At 38.4% G+C, this 23,772-nt stretch overlaps 1 protein-coding gene across 2 annotated transcripts in view; it reads left to right on the top strand.

The window, feature by feature from the left end:
• Positions 1-23,772, top strand: part of LOC124595463 (glucose dehydrogenase [FAD, quinone]-like) — a 192,288-nt gene that overhangs the window by 94,212 nt on the left and 74,304 nt on the right. For both annotated transcript variants that reach the window (XM_047134212.1, XM_047134213.1), the window contains exons 4-5: positions 14,960-15,094; positions 15,181-15,296. In XM_047134212.1, coding sequence (XP_046990168.1) covers positions 14,960-15,094; positions 15,181-15,296 — 251 coding nt within the window. The remainder of the gene's footprint in view (positions 1-14,959; positions 15,095-15,180; positions 15,297-23,772) is intronic.

Raw genomic sequence — 23,772 nt, 5'->3', positions numbered from 1 at the left:
ACTCCAAGCTCACTAAATCACTTAGTTTCAAAATGAGGTACGTCACTCGAGATATTTTTTTGCATATGAATTTGATATGTTCTTCCCAGCGCAGTCTGGAGTCAGTGTAAATTCCTAAAGGTTTTACTGACTTATTTTCTATTTCATTAGACTTTCCCATTATGACTTGTTGAGTTTTATAGGGATTACACAGGAGTTTATTAGCTCAAACCAGTCCAAGGCTGTATCAAGAGTTTGTTTTGTTATTATATTCAGATCTGAGATTCTCCGATGTGACTGATGACAAAGTATACCTAAACTGTGCAAGGATTGTGGGCAGCAAAGTCACTTGGTAAGACCACTTTGCACATGTATGTGACAAACTGTCATGAGTCATATACTTCCTTAGAAAATTGAAACGTGTAATAACAGGTCAATATCTCGTCGTTGTTTCACAACCATATTATCTATGGCCTGTTACTAAGGAGCCAGTCAGCAGGCTGCAAGAAAGTATTATTACTATAAAAAAGTAATAAAGTCATAACATCAGGTAGAAAACAGGAGCACTGCAGGCAAAAATTAACAAAATTTTGAATAATAACTGTTCATAGCCATTATGTATTTTTGTGCCTCCTTCACATTAAGAAAAATCTAGATTCCTTCAACAAGAGGTATGACATACATGACCACAACACCTGCAACAAGGAGATGATTAACGTACTAACCTGTCAATTGTTTGAAACAAGAAATAGCTTTCTGAACATTACCATGAGAATGTTCAGATCATTACCCATGGAACTGCAGATACTGCCACGAGTTGTTCAAGAAACAAATTTCAAGAGACTTAAAACTACGTCTGCTCCACTCCATCCGGGAAATTTTTTACTGTGAAGAATGTGAATAGATCTACTGAACTTTCTCCAAAACGAGTGAATCTGTCAGAGAACTCGAAATGCATACAGTAAAACCCTTTTTTACAGTTTTCATCAGACTGTACCAAAAAAGTGTAAAATATGGGGAAGCATAGGAAACACAACAAACAAAATGAATGAATTACGGTTATGGTTATTCTATTTATATTGTTCAAAATATGAAATTAGAACAATTTAAATTTTGCCTATTTAAAGAAAGTCTGAAATAATTAATTGTCTTTGTTTCTTTCTAACAGTAGTTAGCTCTACTTGTCTCTCCACAGTATACAAAGCATCAGTCACAAAGACAGTGGAAGAGTGCTGACAAACACAAATGCGAACGTGGGTTTTCCTCTTCATTCTGATCATGTGCGATGATGTGAATAAACAATGGAAGCAAAAGTCTTTCATGAAATCACATTAAAATGTTAAATATCATTTTAATGTTAAAGAAAACTTAAAATGCAAGAAATTTAACATGGAATCGTTAATGACGGGAAAGAATTGTATTGAGGGAATGAGACTTCTGTTGGGGATGACAAAAATGAATGTAAAAAAAGTGGGAAAAAAGTAAAATGTGGTAACATGGAAATGATATTTCATTGTGCATAGTAAAATATTTAATATGTTATAATTTTTTGTATTTTTACGCATTATTTGTATATATAAGTTTTATAGTTTCTAACTCAATTTGTCCAGTCATGGTTGGTGAACGACAGAGACTTGCTAATAAATGTAATCATGTCTCTCTCCGCTGTTCACTCAAGCAAAACTGCAGCACAGGCCACCATGCTGACAGTCCATGGTGCTCTAGATGTCATGCAGTTGGCATGTGGCTACTTGTCTTGCTGCCAACAAGCTGATTTCCGGATTCAATGTACAGTAGAGCGTCGATTATCCGAAGTAATTGGGGGACATGAGTGTTCGGAAAACTGGTTTGTTCGGGTAATCAAACTGGGCATGTTTATTTGCCAAAAAGAAGTACTGTACAGTAAATTTATTCATAAAAACAGGCATCTCTTTTAGTTTTACAAAGTAACATACAAAGGCAACTTCAGTAGGAATATATAGTATGTGGCACAGTTTACTAAACAAAAATATATACCTATACCTTTAAAGTTCGAAGGCCCTCCAAGTTTTTCTTTGAACTGCATTGCCTTCTCACACAGAACGGGACCTGAGATAGGTTCTCTTTCCGATCTGTTTTGTGTAAACCACTTGTAAACAGCATCATCTAGATCTGTGTTAGTGGCGAGCTTCATAGTTTTACGGCTTCAGTAGAATCAATCATAGCTATAAAATTTGCTATGCTCGTCTTTTGTTTTTTTATATCCTTAATTGTCGACTTCCCCACCTTGTACTCATTGGATAAAGTGGTTGCAGATTCACCTTCTTCTAACCTTTTAATAATCTCGCACTTGTCCCTCATAGAAAGGACAACACATTTACGTTTAAGCATTTTGTATCGTCAAGTTCACTTCTTCACACAGCAGCACACAAGTGGTCGTAACAGAGAACAGAAGGTTTGCACCGTGAGAAGCTCTTCTCGGGGGCGCACAATCCTTCAAACTGCGCCGAGCGGCACGCCTCAACTCTTAAGCTGGCGCAGGTGTTGCTGTTAACAGCTTTGATACTGCTGCTACTTCTACTGCCAGAGCCAAGCCGACAGAAGTGTGCTGATTGTTGAAACACAGTGACTGGCAGCTTGGCCAGTCAGCAGCACCTTGTGAAGACCCCATTAGAAGCAATGTTCTGCCAGCGGTGGCCCAGTGCGGTGACTACTGTGGGAAACTTAGTTTGGGAGTGAGGGGGATGATGGACGGTAGGGTGGGAGAGTAACAGGTGCGAGCGAGTACGCAGTTCCAATTCGGTTAAGCGGTCATTCGGTTGACCGACGTTCGGATAATCGACACTCTACTGTACATGATGTGACTATGATCTGCACAGCAGCAAATAAAATGTTATTCTTGATGGATACCAGTCACTTGGGGCCTTTGAGATCCCGCACGGCATTGAGTACAGCACTTTTGAACCCACTGATGACTGTTGTAGGATCTCGACTAACATGAACAGCAATACCATAGAACAATAAACTACAGTCTCGATAGGCTGTTATCCTGCCACTGACAAACTGCAACAAGTACTGATCAAGTATTTTCCTTCTTACAGAAGGTATAACACAATCTTCTCACAAACATACAACATTCAAAAATGATTTCTGAATGATAAACCCACTGTGTAATCTTTGCTTGTATACAGAATGTAGGTGGCATTACTCCTATCTACTTTGTGCCAATACAGCAGTGTGCAATTAACAGTAGCGCTGTTAGCAACATGACTCTGCTGAGACTGTGGCCTAGTCTACACCATATTTTAAATATGTGTGAAGGTGTTAAGTTTGTGTTTATCTTTTGATGATGCCATTGTGGCTTCATTATATTAGGACGTGTTTTAGAACAGGTATGCCTTGTCATATTTAACATGCTTGTTTTCTACATGTGTGTCAGTAATACTTTTCATTATGGCCTGTTATATTGTTTTAAGATCTAGAGAATCCACTAGTTGTATTTGTGTTTTTCCCATGTTTTGCTACAGGTCTGAAGATGAACATCACTGACTGAAAGAGGTAGTCTAAGGACCTAACACTTTTCTGATCATAGTTGGAAATAAAATAAATTTATTCTAAGTTAAGTAAAATAGCATTTTTTGTAGGCAACTTAGACTGAACAAACAAATGTTGAAGTTATATTTGATAGGTTCTTTATTAAATACATTGACATGTGGTACACTTATTGCCTCTAAGGAAGTCCAATTTCAAAGATCATCCAAAAAGACAGTTACCAAATTGGTGAAACAATGAATTTGATAGCATTAGGGGAAAATGTAGTTACTGTAAACATGAAGAAAAATAACTAGAAGAGTGGGAGTAAATGAGCTGATAGAGATGACAAAGCACATCTGAATTACAAATGTTTTCACAAAACTATATTGCTCTATGTGAAATAGGTACCTAATGAAAAGTGTATAGAAATTTCTCCAACAAGAGCAAAACAGTATGGGGGATTATCACACAAGAACACTCATGTGTCAACATAAGAATGATGACTTGAACAAGACAGGTTTGAATGAGGTCTTCTTGACTTCAATGAAAGAAATTGGAAACAGAATCTACATGATTGGCACTTCTCCAAGTGAATCCGCCATTTTAGGAGCAGTGTAATTCTGTAAATGCATGTGTTTCAGGAAATATAAAAAAAATCTTTTTTTAAAAGGAAGCTCAACACACACCAAAATTTGCTTTGTCCTTTTTAAAAGAGTATAGTTATGTGAGTAATTTAACATAAAATATAATCTCCAGCTCCTAGAAGACACAGTCAAAATAGTGATCAAAATGATCAAAGTTACATTTTTTTCTAAAACCAACTCAAATGCTTGGGAAAATTTATCACTAAAATGTGCTATTGTAATCAACTTAATAATAATTTTACTTTCAAAAGCTATGACACATATAAAAATTTAAACAAATGTAGGACATTAGTAAAATATTGCCTTCAACATTAACATTAATTTGAGTCATCTACCTTTTTTTAAAATTAAGCAACAAAAATAATCTTATAATATTGTGACTTGCAATACAAATGCAAGATTGAAAACAGTTACTTAAGATTATCAATGTTTGTCCAAAACTTCAGGGTAAAATTACTGATATTCTTCAGGAATGTACTGCAAGACATTTTTCAGGTCAGCATGTTTAGCTCCAGTGATTGACAGCTCTCTGCTGTATGTCCTTGTTTGCAGTTAAGACACATTTCACTTCCTAGTATCCCACATGATGGGTGTATTTTCCACTGCTGCTGTTCAATGATGATGCAACTACTGCCCATTGATGCCAAGATGAGTATTCGAAATGCCTTAATGTCGATATCTGGAGTGCGGTATGCCTGTCTCTTGAAACATGTTCACTTTCTAGTCAATTTACTATCTTGCTATATGCAGAGGGGCAAGGGCCTTGCCACAGTGGATACACCGGTTCCCATGAGATCACCGAAGTTTAGCACTGTTGGGCATGGCCGGCGCTTGGATGGGTGACCATGCAGCCACCATGTGCTGTTTCCATTTTTTGGGGTGCACTCAGCCTCGTGATGCCAATTGAGGAGCTACTCGACTGAATAGTAATGGCTTCTGTCAAGAATACCATCATCATGACTGGGAGAGCAGTGTGCTGACCCCATGCCCCTCCTATCCGCATCCTCCTCTGAGAATGACACGGCGGTCGAATGGTCCCAGTAAGCCACTCGTGGCCTGAAGATGGAGTGCTTGAGTGCTATATGCAGAGGCGGCCACCAATCCTTGAAGTTAATTTCATCTTCAGTGCCTACCGTAGTAACCATGAACTTCCTAGGGAGTCTTGTCTTTACTATTACCTCACATACTTCTTTAGGAAGATATAAATTCAATCATGCTGTGACAGAAGCCTCTTCACAACACAAAAATCACAGTCATTGGGGAGAAAAGAATGTCCTTTCAGGGAAGAGGTGCAGTTCCCCCCACATCCTTTGGAATGCAATTATCTAAGTAATGCAGAAGAAAAGAAGCTACTTCATTTGGTCCTTTGTTACCCTGGATTTCATCATAGAAGTAAAAACGATCTCCTGATTTTGCAGTATAAATTTAAAAAATATTGAAGGTTAGCTGCCATAGATAAAACAATTCCTCCAGTGGAATATTAGGCAGTAAAATATTTCTACATGTAATTCAAATTAAAACAGCCAGGTCGTCCCTTTTTCTGCACAGATCCGTGGAAGTTTGAAGAGAACTGTAAATTTTTTTAGCTCTTCTTTCATGGATCATTAACACTGCTTCAGCAGCCTTCCTTTCCTTTTGTTAAGGAGTGGAGTCTTTAATTTCTGTACCTGAACTTCACATGTACAGCAAGCATGTACCTAAGGCCTCCCAAAACTGAGGTGAAAATGGTCTTTGAAGTATTTGGCATAGTACTGGTATGTAATGTCTCTGTCAGGATGTTTTTCATGTTCTAATGTGAAACTTGTTATTGATAGTCATTATAAAATTATGGTAAATAAAACCTGAGGCACAATACTGGTTAAAAGTCTCCGTTCCTTGACGAGAAGGCAATGAAGGTTTCTGAAGCAGAAAATGAGCCACAAAAGAAAAGCTAAAAAATTCCTGATTTTTCACATTTAACTTTGCATCAAGATAATTTTCAGCTTGAAGGAGCAGTGAGTCTGTTTTCTTGGAAAAGACTCAGTATGTTGATGAGTGGGCATCTTAATTTCAGCAGACTTTGATTTTTCTGTGGTTTTTTTCCCCCTATTAAATCAACTGGAGACTTACTGGCTAGCAACAAGTCTCTTAGGTGATGGGTTCTACTGTCACCCTTAAGACCATGGAAAGCTATAAATGCCTTCCAGCAGACTTCCTTTCTTTCATTATTGAGTATGATAAAGTACTTAAAAATTGCGTGGATGACACATTTTTAGATGGATGAGATCTTTGTACATTGTCACAGGGGATGAGACCTTGTAAATATATATCCTTTTCATCTTTGCTCTTTAAAATATTAAATCTCTCTAATGAAGATGTCTGATCAAATATATCTACTGTAGCAAAATATGCTTTCTTAAAATTGCATTTCTCACATGTTTTTCTTTCTGGAATTGTTTGTCCTACATAGTTTATTTATTAATCATCACACTCTTGTATTCAGCTTCATTCCTCAAACCCGTCTTTCGCTTTGTGGAGTTATCCATTCATTTTGTGAAGTTATCCATTATCACAGAACCTTAAAATAAAACTGCAATCAACCTGCACCTTGTAATCACATAAGATAACTAAAACCAAGAATGTTGTGTTCTGTCTAAGAGACAACCATGGACAAATCTTCTTATTAGAATAAATAGGTCACTCAGCACTGCCAACAAAATCAACAGTGCTTCAACATTAAGCTTAGAAACACCAATACACCAAGGATTATGTTGTTTCTAAAACTAACACAAACTTACAGACACAAAAAACATACACAGGTACAAGGAAATTATGTCTCTTCTATACAGAATGCTGCAGCTAACCTTAAAGAAGGCCTGGACATAAATAATTCATTTTGCTTAAAAAGTGGAGTTATATTGTTTCTAAAATGATGAATTCAAGTGAACTTCTTTGTAGGCAAGTTCCAGTAAAACAGATCTTTTAGTAGAATTCTATCACACCCGCTGAAGTCAGCTTGAGAAAACCGCTCATTTGATCTGTCAGCCTTTAGCATTTATTTTTAACAAATATCTAAAATTCGGAATGTTCTCTGAATCACTAAACTTTTCAAAACTTATATCAATTTTTTTTAAATAAGTAAACTCCATGGCAAATCTCAATATATACAGTAATTTCCGGAATATATTAAACCCTTATCTACAATCAACTAAGGGATTATTTTGAAGAGCATATTTCTTTCAAATAATCAGTTTTGTTGTCAATGTGGAAAAAAAATAACATTTCAACAATTCTTATCCAAACCAGATAATTATAGCTTTTAAAAATTAGAATATGGTCTTACTTGTTTTATATGACCTAAGTAAAATTTTTGTTGTACTCTTGGTAAAATATTACTTGAGAAGCTGAGTATTAAAGGGTAAACAATACACGAATGAAAGTAATTGCTTTATGGGTTATAGCGGAAAACCATATATCTCATTGAGAAACAGGCATTGTTCGATGAAAATTGTTGAGATGGGCTTACCTGAGGGATTGGTTCTTGGACTGTTGTCTTTCATAATTGCAATAAGTGATTTGCCACATCATATTCCCCATTCTGTGATATACAGTGTAGATGAAATAACAGTATCTACTACTCGTCAAGATGTGTCAGTATTAAAACAAATGTCATTGGCATCACTAGATGCTGCAGTGAAATGGTTTCCTCCAGTAAACTTTTGTGTAACATAGATGCAACACACTGTATTATGTAACAACTATCAGACTTTTAAGATTTCATCTTGACTCCAAGTTTATGTGCAGAGAACACATCAATCATATTTGCGAAAGAATTCAAGGACAACATAGATAATATGGAAACAGAGAGATGTAGTTACTTCTGAAGATTTAAGATCGGCAGATTATGGATTATTCCAGTTCCACATTTCTTTTTGGCTACTGTTAGGGGGTCAGTCATCACCTATAAGTGATATATTGAAAATAAATATGAAAAAATACACGAGAAGTGTGTAGAGCTGGCCCAAGAAATCACTGCTGGCTTCTATTTAGAAATCTTAATAAACTTTATACTTAGACTTATTTATTTATTTAGCACCTGTATTATCACATTCATAATATTGGACTTGTCAAAGTACAGAGTAGTATAAAATATTACATGTTTATATTATGTACAAAATCTTACCATTGGTATCAACACATCTTTGTACCAAAAACATTATACTGCTTACGTACGTGCAGTTAGAAGGAAAGGTTGCGAAACCCCTTGGTTGATTTTACTTAAACTATTAAGTACCAGTACTTTAGTTAACTAGGCATAGTAGCATACAGCACAAAATCTGGGTGCGTAATTACATACATACATGGATGAAAGAAGTTTGGTTTTATCTAGGTACGGTTGATAATTATGAATTTATGTTTAGAGAGTTATGAAGTAGATCTACAGATCCGAGCAAAATTCTGGGTATTCGTTAATGCTGTAGAATCTGTTGTTTATTAGTAGATTTTTTAGTTCTTTTTTGAATGTTTTACTGTTTGGTATTTTTTTGATACTATCTGGAAATGCACTGTACAGAATTTTTGGTTTGTAAACAGCACAGTCCTGATATATTGATTTTCTTTGTACATCCCTATGATAATCATCCCTTTTCCTTGTTTGATAATGGTTGATCTCACTATTCAAAAGTGAACTTGATGGTTTTGTATGAAGCATATGCTTTCAAATATAAATATAGATGGTAAAGTCATGATTTTTAATTCCTTAAAGATACCGCTACATGGTGCTCTGTAAGCAACATCACTTATTAATCTTAAAGCTTTCTTTTGGAGCTTAAAAGAGGTATTTCCCCAGAACACTATTCCATACTTCAGTAGACTATTCATGTATCTGTAATAAGCATTTAATGGTGTTTCGGTATTGCAGCAATCTTTAAGCACTCTTAATATGTAACAATACTTGCTTAATTTTTTGTTAAGCATTTCTACATGTTTTTTCCATCTTAGATGCTCATCCACCATAATCCTAAAAATTTTATGTGATTCTTTTACTGAATTTGGCTATTTGATAATGTGAATTTTACATTGGTCCTATTTTTGTTCCTTATTTGGTTTAAATTCATCGACACAGTTTTCTTGTCATTAACAACTAGACAGTTATCTTTAAACCATTTTTCTGCCACTTCTGCTGTTTTATTGATTTTTTGCTGCCTCTCATAATCACTCTTCCCTTTTATAATGAAGCTGGTGTCATCAGCAGATAATATAGTATCAGCTGTTGAAAACTGTCGTGGTAGGTCATTAATAAAAATCAAGAATAACAATGGTCCCTATACCAAGCCCTGGGGCACTTTATAATTAACTTTTTTATATTCAGAATGGTACATGTTTCCATCCTGACATATAAAAAGTGTAAAAAAAAAAAAAACAGTGTATAAAATTTTTTGGAATGTTTACAAGAGATAAGAAGACATACCTTTTTATGTGGCAAATCTGTTCAGTTGCATCAATTCCCTCCTGGGGTTCTTGGACTGACATTCAACAATGGTGTTCAAATTGTCATATGATGAACATTGTTCTAGAGATGTTACTGAAAACGCTGTTCTTTTACATTAATACAAATTGGCATCTGGTTGCTAATGATTGTCTAACATGCTCAAAACAACCAAGTGTTCCACGAATAATGGCTGCAGCTTCAGCCAAATGGGCAACCAGATCTTCTGAAATGTTTATCAGTGTCTCGTATCCAAACACTTCATCTGTCCCAATGTGAGTGAAGCTGGGAGAATGTGGTGGTAATGGTGCTGACCGACTCCTTCCAATCCAACATTTGGGGAAGAAACTGTCTAAATGTTCTCTGACATGGGGTGATAAAGTGTGATGAAGCCTCATCATGCTGAAACCGTAATCATTGCCTGGCTGTTAGCAAAACATTCTCCTCCATTTCTGGTAGTACTTCATGGCAAAAGATACTCTTCGCTAAGCATTTTAGACCGAAAATATGACCCAGATGGCCATGAACAATACATGTCCATACATTTATTGTAAACCTCTATTGATGATGGAGGATATGGGTTGCCTAAGGATTTTCCATCTCCCAGCCATCTCACAAGCCATTGTGGCTTGTGAATATTCCTTTACCTGTGAAGCCAGCATTGTCCGTAAACATAATACATATTTGGAAGAAAGAGATATTTACAATTTGGTGTAAATACCATTGTCAGAATTCCATATGCTGGGGAAAGTCACCAGCTTGTAGGTCTTGTACCTTCTCAAATGGACATCCTTTCGTCTTTCCCTCTCCTTCCCTCTTTCCTGATGAGGCAACAGTTTGTTGCGAAAGCTTGAATTTCGTGTGTATGTTTGTGTGTGTTTGTGTGTCTATCGACCTGCCAGCACTTTCGTTCGGTAAGTCACATCATCTGTGTTTTTAGATATATTTTCCCGCGTGGAATGTTTCCCTATATTTTTTTATATATATATGCCACCTCACACACACACCTGACCACCAACTTCAGAGTCTCAGGCCGGAATGCCTTGTGGCCCGAGATTCCGGAGTTGGCAGTTGTGCGTGCGTGAAGTGTGCTTCTTTTACTGATGAAGACTGTGGCCAAATGCTACACGTGAGTGTCTTTTAATTGTGCCTGTCTGTAACTTGACGTGTCTTCTTTGTGGTGTGTGGCAAACTGTCTTTTCCTTCATTGATGATATAACTCAATATCACATAATTTTTTTTTTTTTAGAAGAAAGGAGAAAGGCAATTAAATTGTAACTTTTAAGTAATACATACTATACAGTATATGGTAATTTAGATAGCCTAACATATAAGTTGGTAAAAATGTAACATAATTGAATAATAAAACACCTCCATCACTCTGCAATACTCTCTTTCACTATGCTGCTTTTTTTACCAGGAAGTGGTATGCCAAAGATCTGCAATGGAAAACATGAGGGCATCCTGGAAATAATGCCCCCAAATTTGTTGTGTCAAATCTCTTAAGGCTTTTTAAATGAAACAAATGTCATTAACATTATACAACTTTATTCTTCATGTCAGCATATTTGCAGCCCTCTGCCACCATAGGAATCTGAATTATAGAACATGTCATATTGGTGTGAACATAACTATGTTGATTTGTGAGAAACGGCATGCTATAATCAAGTTTCAAATCCACATAGTTTATCCACAAATGGACACCCTCTTCTTTAACGTGCCATTACCAGACAACACATGAGTGCTGTAACATCTGCAACAATCGGTTGCCTTGGATTCATTTTCATCTGTTCCCAAAACTTAAGGAACACCTTCGAAGACTTCACTTTGATAGTGATGAAGCGGGCAGGCAGAGCTGAGGTTGTGGCTCCATCAACAAAATCAAACATTCTACAGTGATGGTATCAACAAAGGGGTGTTTCTTTGGGTGAAATGTGTTCATTCCCAGGGTGACTGTGTTGAGAAATAAATATGTAGACATGAAGAATAAAGATGCATAATGTTAATAATATTTGCTTTATTTAAGAAGCCATCAGAATTTTCACATAAAAGATACAGAGGCACTAATTTTCAGCACCCCCTTCTACTAATCTCCTTTTATGGGTGGCATGAGTAAATTGTGGTCTTACTGTCAGCTGAAGGGACACATGCATAATATATACAGTGACTATTGTCCAATTAAAATTTCTTGATAGTTAATACTTAATGTGTTGGAGCTGCTTTCCTCCAGTCAGAGCATCAAACTTCATGTCTGAACAGTTTGCTGTTACCAAACTACCACAACAGTTGGTCAGTGCACTTCCAATTCCTTGTCTGGCTTTCTTTCATGCTTTGGTTGGACCCTGAATCCTGGGTCTAGCCCTTTTATTTTGTATTTCATCACACATGATAAATGCAATGAAAACAACACACAAACACACACACACACACACACACACACACACACACATACACACACACACAAAATGATGCTAAAGAAATACACACTTCTCATTCATGGCACTAACCCTACACTACTGGATTTTTCTGCACAAAACATGTTTGAGCATCACATATACAGTTATTATAATTGCAAATATTGAATTGCATTAGATAAGCTTCACACAATGTTGTGTGAAGCAGAATTTTTGAAGGCTACAAGGCCGTACTGCAAATGGGTCACCAGAGACATAAATACAGGGTGTTTATAAATGAATATTGGGGTTTTAATGCTTTATAATATTTATTATATTAAACTTACAGTTATAAATGATATGTCAAATGAAAGAGCAGCTCAAACAGTTTTACCAAGACCCTTATAAATGTTCAATGTGAGCACCATTTGTCACATGGCACACATCAAGTCTATAGCTGAGTACTTCCCAAACATTGATAAGTGTGTCTTCAGTGATTGTAGCAACAGCTGCTTCTGTCCAGTTTCTTAATTCAGGCAGGTCTGCTGGTAGTGGAGGCACGTACACACGATTCTTGATGAAGCCCCAAAGGAAAAAAATCACGTGGCGTTAGGTCGGGTGAACGTGGAGCCCATGCAAAGCAAGCCCTGTCATTGGGCCCCTTGCGGCCTATCCAGTGCTTGGGTACAGTGAAGTTCAACAAATCCCTTACTTCGCTATGCCAGTGAAGTGGCGCACCATCTTGCTGGAAAATGAAGTTCTCTGGCTCATCTTCTTCCAACTGAGGGAAGAGCTATTGCTCTAGTGTATCAAGGTAAGAAGTGCCAGTTACAGTAAGTTCACCAAAAACGAAAGGCCCTTAAACTTTCCGCCAGGATACGGCACAAAAAACAGTCACTTTAGGGCAATCTCGTTGCATTTGTACCACCTTGTGAGGATTTTCTGAGCCCCAGATGTGCACATTGTGTGTGTTAACATATCCACTTAAGTGAAAGGTCGATTCATCACTGAAGACAATATGAACCAGAAAATTTTCATCGTCATGAAACAACATTTTGTTTGCAAAGTTGGCACTTAATCCATGGTCTGCTGGCATTAGAGCCTGTAATAACTGTAAACGGTAAGGACGTAGTTGTATGCATTTTCTTAAAACAGTCAACACGGGAAATTGTAATTCATGACTAGCCTTCTGGACTGATTTCTTTCGGCTACAAGTGAACGACTCTCTCATTCGCTCAACAGTCTCTTCACTAACTCTTGGTCGTCCTATGCTCTTCCCTTTACAAAGGCAGCTGGTATCTTTAAATTGATGATACCATCTACGAATGTTGTTATCACTTGGAGGATCACAACCGAACTTCACCCGAACGTACTTTGCACAGTAACTACACATTTCAGTCTTTGCAAACTGATAACACAAAACGCTTTCTGTTCACTAGTCGCCATCTTCGCTTCTACCACTGTCTAGCAGATTGCTGCGGAAACATTGCGCACTGCGTATGCGCACTGGTGCCTAACACAAATGTTCGAGTTACTCTTTCATTTGACATATCATTTATAGCTGTAAGTTTAATGTGATAAATATCATAAAGTGTTAAAACCCTGATATTTATTTATGAACACCCTGTGTAACATTCAGCCACCACATAGTGGTATAACGCAGTGGTTACCATTTAAACCTGAGATGTAAATGGCCGTGGGTTCGAATCTCGTTGAAAGCAGCAATCTTTTTTATTTCTAAATCTAATCAAATGACTTTGATTACTATTTTTATTCAGTTAATTGGTTTAAATGTAATTTTATTTATTTATAATAATTTTCTGTGTCATTTTCATAACTGTGTTGGCTTTTTCAATTTAGTCTTATTTTTCTTCCTGCCCTTCATTTTCCATTTGGTATCTGCCTTTGTTCCCTATAATTTGCAACCAAGTACCAACCAGGACTGCTCATTGGTTGGAAATTCAGCAGCTTGTGTAGCCGATGTGAGGACAATTTCAGGTTACCAATGATAGTGAGAAAGTATAGTTAAGCATTTAGTAGTGAAACTGAAATTTTTCTGTCTTGTGTTTGCTTGTAGAGGTTGGCTTTAGTCACGATGAATAAAGTGATTGTGATTTTAGTTTTGCCACGGATTGTTGATCCCCATTTCCTCAGATACATTACATGCCACGACATTATGGTTAAGGTAGGACTAGAGTTTAAATTCAAGGCTAAGAAACCCATAGCCTGCCACAGTTCAGTCATTGGTCACTTAATAACCAGCTGTCAACAGAGAATCTTGCATTTCTTCATACCTTGTGGATGACACTTCCATCATAGATCTGATTCACACAATAACAGGATTTGTGAAGTGAACCATCGTGTTTGGCTGTCACTTATAATCAAGCGGTAACCAGCAGCCGATGTGGCAACACTGTAGTAGCAAATGACAGACGTTAGTTGCCAAGTAACCTTAATCAGATTATAGTTACAAGATGTGAATGAATAGTGTAACATAATTTGGACGGTATCAGCTAACTTATTTGCAGGCTATATACATGTAAATTATCATTATACACAATGTGTAAGTCCTTGTGAAAGTAACTTGTACGTATGAATTTGTTGACATTTAGTTTATAAGTTGTTATCTTAACCTGAAATGTCAGATATTATTTGAAAGTGACCTGCCGATGAAAAAGATTTATTTAACTAGCTAGTTGATCTTTTTCTCCATGACTTTTTGTCATTTTGTGATTCCCTTTTATAAACTTTCACATGTTCATCCCCCTCTCCCCTTTCCTCTCTATCACTCTCTCTCCCTTTCCTTGTGGGTTTGTGGATATGTGACTTTCAAGTAATTTTTTTAAATTTATGTAAGTATCTCTCACTTTTTACTTTAGAATGAAATATTAATGAGCTGTTGAAATGACTTTCATTGAAAGGTTTATACTGATCATCTTTTATTTTATCTGTTTATTTTACAGCTCAGTATCATTCCATATTTGGTCGCTTACCTGTAGAGGATCTTAAATTTGCCAGTACCTTTGCAAAAGCATTTCTGGAAGCTGGAAAAGAACTGGGTTATTTAGTAAGAGATCTCAACCAGGAAGAAGCTACAGGTATTTCAAACTTCATTGATTTCATTGTTTTAATATGTCACATATCAAAGAAAAGTTTATAGAAACTGAATATGATTTACATCCAGGTTTTATGCTGACACAAACAACTACTGACCATGGAAGGAAATGCAGTACAGCCAGAGCATACATCAGTCAGTGTCCTCGAAACCTACAAGTCATCACAAATGCCATTGCAACAAAGGTATAATAGATATTGTGGTAATGGCCACACACACACACACACACACACACACACACACACAGTGACACTATATATTTATTAATATTTATCCAGACAGATGAATATGGAGTGCGAGGATTGTAACTTAAAGGGGAAGAGAAAAGGAAGGTGTTGCATGGAAGGAGAGGGGAGACAGGTAGGTGTCTTTCACTAGTGGTGACCAAATTAGGACTAGTTTTAACTAAAAAATAAACAACAGAAGTAATGGAGCATTAGTGAAAGAGAGGAATTTGGATGGAAGGGGGAATAATATATGGGGGAATGCGTAACACAGTGTCAGATCCAGGAAGGAAAGTTTTCGTACTGACAGGAGAGGAAACCCTGACTCTATGTGCACTGAATAGTTGTGGTTAGAAGCAGTGAGAGCCAACAGATTGATGCACAATGTCAGATGGCATCTGTGGTGGTTGAGGTGATTGACCTCTTGCTTTCTGTGGATACAAGAACAGAACAGAATGTTTTGATGGCCATGTAACAGAAAAAAAACATGATTACAGTAGACAGTAGCGTTGTCCATGCAACTGAAGCCATGCCACCCATCCAGATCCAGGTATTGATGAACTTGGGAAGAAAATACACTGTAATTGGGCTACCCAGTGTCTTCATATTCTGTGCCCCTAGTCACAATATACAGTATTCAGTTTATTCACCATTGACCACTTACAGCGGTATAGGTCTGAACATTAAATATACAACTAACAATAACTTTACAGTAAAGTTTTTACAATTTAGTTCCTTTTCTTTTAGGAATATTCTTATATACTAATGTCAATCATTATTTCAAAATATTTTGTTATCTTATAAAATGGGTGTTTGAGTAACCAGTCATAAATCATACGTTTGAAAATATTACTGGTCAGTGACTGAGCAGATGCTGGAAGTTTATTGAAGAGTTTTAAACTCATTATTTTGTGTGAGTTTGCAGTCTTTGTGAGTCTGTGTCTTGGTTGTCGAAGTCCAGTTTGCCTCTGGTGTTGTGGGGATGTATGTTCTCTCTGGTCTCAAACTCATTTAAGTTGCTTTTGACATAAAGCAGTGCTGTGTAGATGTATAGATTCACAACAGTTAATATCATGTGCTCGATAAAGAGGGGGCGGCAGTGTTCCTTGGGCTTAACTTTGCTCATTATTCTGATTACTTTTTTTTGAATTTTCAGAATTTCACACTATTTGAAAGGCACATAAGAGAAAACTGTGCACACTATCTACTAAAGACTTCATTGGTATTTACTCTAACTAGCCAAACCAATCATTGCTTAGATTCTACAAATCAGTAAATTACACAAAATTCAGAGCTACATTTCTGTTTTCCAAATGTGCAACAAATTTGATGGTTCTGAAGGGACCTTGTTGCACAGAAGGTCTTACACCCAAATCTGCAATACAAATATTGTGAATGAGTAAATTGGGTTGCAATCTTCGTGGATTGTTACAAGATCATCTTTGAAAAATCAGTCACTAAGATAAGCATTTTAGGGACAGTGGCTAAATATTATGACTGCTTAAGTTTATCCATGCCTTTTTATATCATTCTTAAATTTTGATTTTCAAAGAAACTTGGTTTTAAATTAAGTATAAGAGAATATTTCAGCCTCAGACTTGACTTATAGTTCGCACTCTTAGGTTTCCAAACTTCATTATTTGTCCTTGATATGGTTTCCACGATGAATACGTCTAACTAGCACAAATAAATTTGCAGTTCATTTATTTTGTAATGTCTCTGAAACTGCATATGGAGGCATCTTGTGTGTGAAAACCTCTGCTACCACTTATTGTTGAGTATGCATAGCCCTTAGCAGGATTGGACTCACACTGGTTAAGAAAGTGACACTGTCCACATTACATTGGCACATAGACAAAATAACTGACCGAAACTTAGTGTGCCCATGCACCTGCCCCTCCAATCGCCGCCACCCCCTCCCCCCCATCTCCCCACTATCACCATCCCTCTCCTCCCCAGTTTACAAAAAGCATGATTGTACTCTGCGACATAGTGTTGCGGGCTTTCAAAAATAAAATGAAATATTGTGTGACGTGGCCCTCAACTATGTACCCACCGACTCAGAGTTGCAATATTAAAAGTTTTGGCTGGTTTCATTGTCTTAGGGGGTGGGATATGTAGTTGCCGCATTACAAGCCAAATACTGCTGAGTCTACAGTACACAATATGAATATACACATGAATCAAATCATCGAAGGTTCCTGTCACTCGGCAATTGCGAATTTAACATAGAAATTTATAAATGAAAGAGTACAGTTAAATAAAATCTGCAGTTGGTATCTTAACAACTTCAAATGATGAGTACAACAGTGGAAGTACTTTTGAGAATGCGATATATTTCTGCAAAACACTTACTGGTGTCGATGGTCCAGCAATTAAATAAAATATAAGTTGAATTACTGAGAAACAATAGATTCCTACTTCACATAATTAGTTACGAACAACAACATAGCTCACGAGATATTCACTCCTAAACACATACTACATCTTCACTGCAGAAGCCATGGAAATCACACAGGAGCACAACTCGGCACTCCGAAATATTTCTATCTCTTGTGACCACGCGCAAACTGCTCCATTGTCCAAGTCTTTCCCCACGACTGTGTGTTCATCCTACCATCGCGTCCCTCATGCTGCACTCCCCAGAACTCCTCATGTCCTCTCCGGAAACGATGCTCTTCTCCCACTTCCATCCAGTCTCCCCATTCACAAGCACTGTGGTTGGCTACAGCACTCCCTCCATGTCTCCAAGCCAATGCATACTCACAAACGTACTGAAACACACATGAAATGTCGGATTTAACATTTAAACAACTTGAAATTAAATAAATATTCCTACGGCTGGACCATAAACACGCTCTAACACACATCATTAAATACATAAGCAAATTAAATAGACATATATCAAAGGAATAGCAAGCAAAAGTAGGTCAGTAGCCTAACATCTCTGTGCTTTCTTAAACACCGTAAATAGTTGATCAATTTCTTCATGAATAGAGTGTTTGGATATAAACAAAGACATAAATGAATAAATATATTTACAAGCATGCTGCTACTGTTTTTTTGTGTAACTGTGGAGTACTTATGGCCTGACACAATCGACAGTAATCGACCACTTTGACCTCCAATAACTCATGTACTATTGGTATGAATTAAAGACATGTAACTTCAAAGTTACATGCCTGTAATTCATACCAATTTAGGTTTACACTAATAGCTTTCTAAAGACACATCGGTCGATGAAATCAGATGAAGTTTTTGATGTTACTTGTATAATTTACCATCAGATACTAAACTTTAAACTAATAAAGATATTGAAAATCTGATTACACCATCAGAATAATTGTGCAAATAATGGCAATGTACATGTTTTTTTTTTTTTTTTTGTAAGTATCATAATTCCTCTGGCTACTATTACTTTCTATACGAACTGTGAAATGTCTGCCATTATGGTTTCACAAAGTCTGCCATCTTTGGCACTCCTGGCATGTCTACTTCATTGACACAACATCACCATGGAATTTCCAGCCATGCGGCTGGACCACGCGCTGGGCTACCTCTTATGCTCAGCTAACGTTCGACACCACGTGGTTGCTGCCGGGCCGTGGCCTACTGAGAGGCCTCCACGCGGCCACGCCAACTTAGAATATTTCCAGGATGCCACAACTCGCTTGTTACCTCACAGTGTTCATCAAAAACTGGCACATATTGAGCAATATCTGCTTGCAAAGGGTTACAACCCACTGTACCAATGCACTGACTTCCGTAAAACTCTGATATGTAGAGCATATGCTATGTCATACACAGATAGTCTTGTCTAACCCAAGAACTCACAGACTTGGCATTTGGATATTCTGAGCAGCAGATTCATGGGGCTGTGGGATCTGGACCATCACCAGAAGTGCATGAATAGTAGCATAGGTCTGTGGCCTTTATTCTTTATGCTTAAGGCCAATCATTTAAGATCAGAAGCATTTTAAGGAGATTTGGTATTAAGAATGTCTTCCATCTACCTGTAAAGATTAGGGCACTACTCAGCTCTGTCAAGGATGAGTTGGGATCAAGGGCACCCATGCAGTAACTTTTAGGGCAGGGGGGTCTAGACTTGTGGCTGCGGTATATTTTTAATATTTCTGATGATGAATGGCAACTTTTAGGTAGCCATAAAAATTCTCAAGCCGACCATGTTAAAAACCACTGACTTTTAAATTGGTTTCACCTGACTGCATTAAATTTTTTCCTTTTCCTGAGAGTCTTTTTTTTGTTTTTTTTTGGGGGGGGGGGGGGAAGGGGGGGGGGGCGCTTGGCCCTCCTTGCTCATAGGTTTTGGCACCCTTGTTTTGAATTTAGGAAGTCTGGCATGTACTAAATTCCATGTCATTGTTTGAAGGTTTATGTTGTGCAAACAATTCACACATTTCAGGGCAGGTCCATGGAACCTCATCATCACGATTCTGCAACAACCTGAAAAATCAGTTGTAGCAGAGCATTGTTTAAACAAGTGGTAATGGATGTATTTTTTATGAGATTCTGATAGTTGCCAGCACATCTGGTTTTTGCAACAGTGTTTATAAAGAGTTGGTTGAAGTTAGATTGGCAGATAACTAGATTTATGGAGAGAAGTGGTTTCTTGTAGCAGGATGTGGAACCATGTATTATCCTGCATCAAAGCAAGTGTTCTTTGGTGTGGTCGGCCATAGTGTTTCAGGAGAGTCTTTTATTGCAATACATTTTTGGCACTGGTGTCTAGTATGGTCGGCACCACAATGCCGTGGTGGGAGCAGCACCATGGTGTAATTGCATGTCCTGTGTATGGTAGGGGGGTCTATATGTAGAATGATGGTTTCCAGTCTGGACATTAGTTTTCACAGGGAGACAGTAGCAGCAGCAGCAGCAGCAGCAGTATTGGCTCTCCTGAAGATGGCAGACACATGAATCCCTGAAACATTGGTTTAGTTTGATGTTTTAATCTGGCTGTGAACCAGAGAGTACTTCCATTGATTTTGTAGGTGAATTACATTTTGTTAACATTTTTTCATGAGTCTCAGCCTGATATCTGCTTACCTGCAGTTAGTTCAGTGTCATTATACCACTTTGTCACTCTGGCGATTTACTTCTAAGTATCTTATGGTTGTTACTGTTTTCAATAATTTATAGCCAACAGCATAATCTTACAGTAATGGGTTTTTTCACCTATTTATGTGCAGTTACCTTTACATATGTTAAGAATCAGCTGCCAGTCCCCACAACAATCACCAATCCTACATATATCTTCCTGCAGTTTGCTACGTTCTTCTGGTGAGCAATCTTCCAATAAACTACAGCATCTTTTGTGAAAAGCCTTATAGTGTTTCTGATTTTATCCACTAGACCAGTTACATATACTGCAAGCAGTAATGGTCCTATAACACATGGGGTAATTCCAAAAATACCTTTACATCTCTTGCTTTTGTCCCCATTAAGAACCATGTGTTGAATTCCTTCTACTAGGATATCATAAATCCAGTCATAAATCTGCCTCAGTATTTGGTATGCTCATACTATGCGCACTAAATGACATCCATGTAACATGCTAATAGCCTAGATACCTTTATTTACACTTCTATGATTTCATAAATGAATATGAATTAGTTTATGAAAACAACTAATGAATATTTTCTAAGGAGAAAAAGTGGCAGATTTACACATAAAATAAAAAAAAGGTAATAGAATTAATTACCATGCTTAACAAATAAATTAGATTAGCACTAGTCATAATTGGTTGTTAGTACACTTAACAGAAATTGTCAGCAATAGTTCTGTCTGTCTGTTAATGTATAACTTGACTCGTTCCTCATTGGTTAGGGCTGTTCTTCGTAATGGATTTGGATGAATGATCTACATCTACATCTACATTTATACTCCGCAAGCCACCCAACGGTGTGTAGCGGAGGGCACTTTACGTGCCACTGTCACTACCTCCCTTTTCTGTTCCAGTCGCGTATGGTTCGCGGGAAGAACGACTGCCGGACAGCCTCCATGAGCACTCAAATCTCTCTAATTTTACATTCGTGATCTCCTCGGGAGGTATAAGTAGGGGGAAGCAATATATTCGATACCTCATACAGAAACGCACCCTCTCGAAACCTGGTGAGCAAGCTACACCGCGATGGAGAGTGCCTCTCTTGCAGAGTCTACCACTTGAGTTTGCTAAACATTTCCGTAACGCTATCACGGTTACCAAATAACCCTGTGACGAAACGCGCCGCTCTTCTTTGGATCTTCTCTATCTCCTCCATCAACCCGGTCTGGTACTGATTCCACACTGATGAGCAATACTCAAGTATAAGTCGAACGAATGTTTTGTAAGCCACCTCCTTTGTTGATGGACTACATTTTCTAAGGACTCTCCCAATGAATCTCAAACTGGTACCCGCCTTACCAACAATTAATTTTATATGATCATTCCACTTCAAATCGTTCCGCACCCATACTCCCAGATATTTTACAGAAGTAACTGCTACCAGTGTTTGTTCCGCTATCATGTAATCATACAATAAAGGATCCTTCTTTCTATGTATTTGCGTTACATTACATTTGTCTATGTTAAGGGTCAGTTGCCACTCCCTGCACCAAATGCCTATCCGCTGCAGATCTTCCTGCATTTCGCTACAGTTTTTTAATGCTGCAACTTCTCTGTATACCACAGCATCATCCACGAAAAGCTGCATGGAACTTCCGACACTATCTACTAGGTCATTTATATATATTGTGAAAAGCAATGGTGCCATAACACTCCCCTGTGGCACATCAGAGGTTACTTTAACATCTGTAGACGTCTCTCCATTGATAACAACATGCTGTGTTCTGTTTGCTAAAAACTCTTCAATCCAGCCACACAGCTGGTCTGATATTCCGTAGGCTACCACCCCCCTCCAGGGGGTCCACAACTCTTTTGTGGATACGTGCGTAGCGAGCACGGGACCCCGAGCTAATGTGGCCCTCCTTCCTTTCCGGGCTGCATACCTTCCTTTTCCGCATCCTTCCCTATCCCCCATCTTCGCCCCCCGTCCCCTCACCTCTGGCTCTTTCCTTCCCTTTCTCCCCCTCTGAGAGTATGGTTTGTGCCTACGTCCGGAGACGGATGCTCGTAAATGCAACGCATTCTTCGTCTTCTCTGCTTGTCTGTCTTCATCCTTCCTTTGTCCTTCTCTTTTCCTTACCTCTTCTCTTTACCCTTTTCTCCGCTGCGGCGTTTGAGACCTCTCTTCTTTCCTTTCCCTCTCTTTGTCTTTCCCTTTCTCTTTCTTCCTCCCTGTGCGTGTCTGAAGGCCGACCCACACATTTTTGTGCGTAGCCGGTGATGGAGTAACACGTAATTCCCCGCCCCGGGTAGACAGGTAGGACACGTACGTACCCCCTGGTAACGGCCAAGCCCAGGGAGGGGTGATTACCCAAGCTGATACCTTCCGAAAGTGCCGATTGGTCCCTCCGTCCGTTTGTCGGGAGGTGTGACCTGAGGTGTGAACAATCACCTAAGGCGGGAGTGCCCTCAGAGAGGGGCCCCCACAAGGGAAGAGCGCGCCATCGGAGACGCCGGTAATCATGGGGGAGTCTTCTGCAATGGTTTCCTCACCTTCCACTATGTCTGCTCACAGGCGTAAGTTCACTGAGTCTCAGCCACAGACAGTTCTTCCATCATTGCCACAGTTCCTTGTTGTTTCTCGGTCTGACGAAGGTCACGACTTCTCCACGGTCAACCCTTTCATTATTCAGAAAGGTGTCGACGCAGTTGCAGGTCGTGTAAAGTCTTGTTCCAGATTACGGAATGGCACCTTGTTGTTAGAAACAGTCAGTGCCCTCCAGGCACAAAAATTGCTGCGTACTTCACTGCTCCACACCTTCCCTGTCCGGGTTGAAGCGCACCGCACTTTAAATTCCTCGTGTGGAGTCGTTTATACACGCTCCCTTGATGGATTGTCTGACGAAGAAATTCAACACTACCTATCTGACCAGGGCGTAACGGCTGTTCATAGAGTTATGAAAAGGGTTGACACGAACATCATTCCAACCCGCACTGTCTTCTTGACATTTGACAAAGTTCAACTCCCAACAAAAATCAAAGCAGGCTATGAGATAATTTCCGTTCGCCCTTACGTCCCAAACCCTATGCGTTGCTATCGGTGTCAGCAGTTCAATCACACCAGCCAGTCCTGTTCCAATCCGGCCAAATGTTTTACGTGTGGCAAGGATGCACACGAGGGTGCTTGTCCACCTCCATCCCCTCACTGCATCAACTGTATGGGTGACCACGCTGCTTCCTCTCGAGATTGCCTCGTCTTTAAAGACGAAAAGCTCATCCAGGAAATCAGAGTGAAGGAAAAGGTGTCGACCTTTGCTGCTCGAAAATTATTCGCCTGTCGCTGGCCCACCGTGCCTCAGACAGGAAAATACAGCA

This window comes from Schistocerca americana, chromosome 2 (assembly GCF_021461395.2).
Source record: "Schistocerca americana isolate TAMUIC-IGC-003095 chromosome 2, iqSchAmer2.1, whole genome shotgun sequence".
NCBI lineage: Eukaryota > Metazoa > Arthropoda > Insecta > Orthoptera > Acrididae > Schistocerca > Schistocerca americana.
Note: the sequence above shows the minus strand (reverse complement) of the source record. Positions and strands in the feature narration are given on the sequence as shown.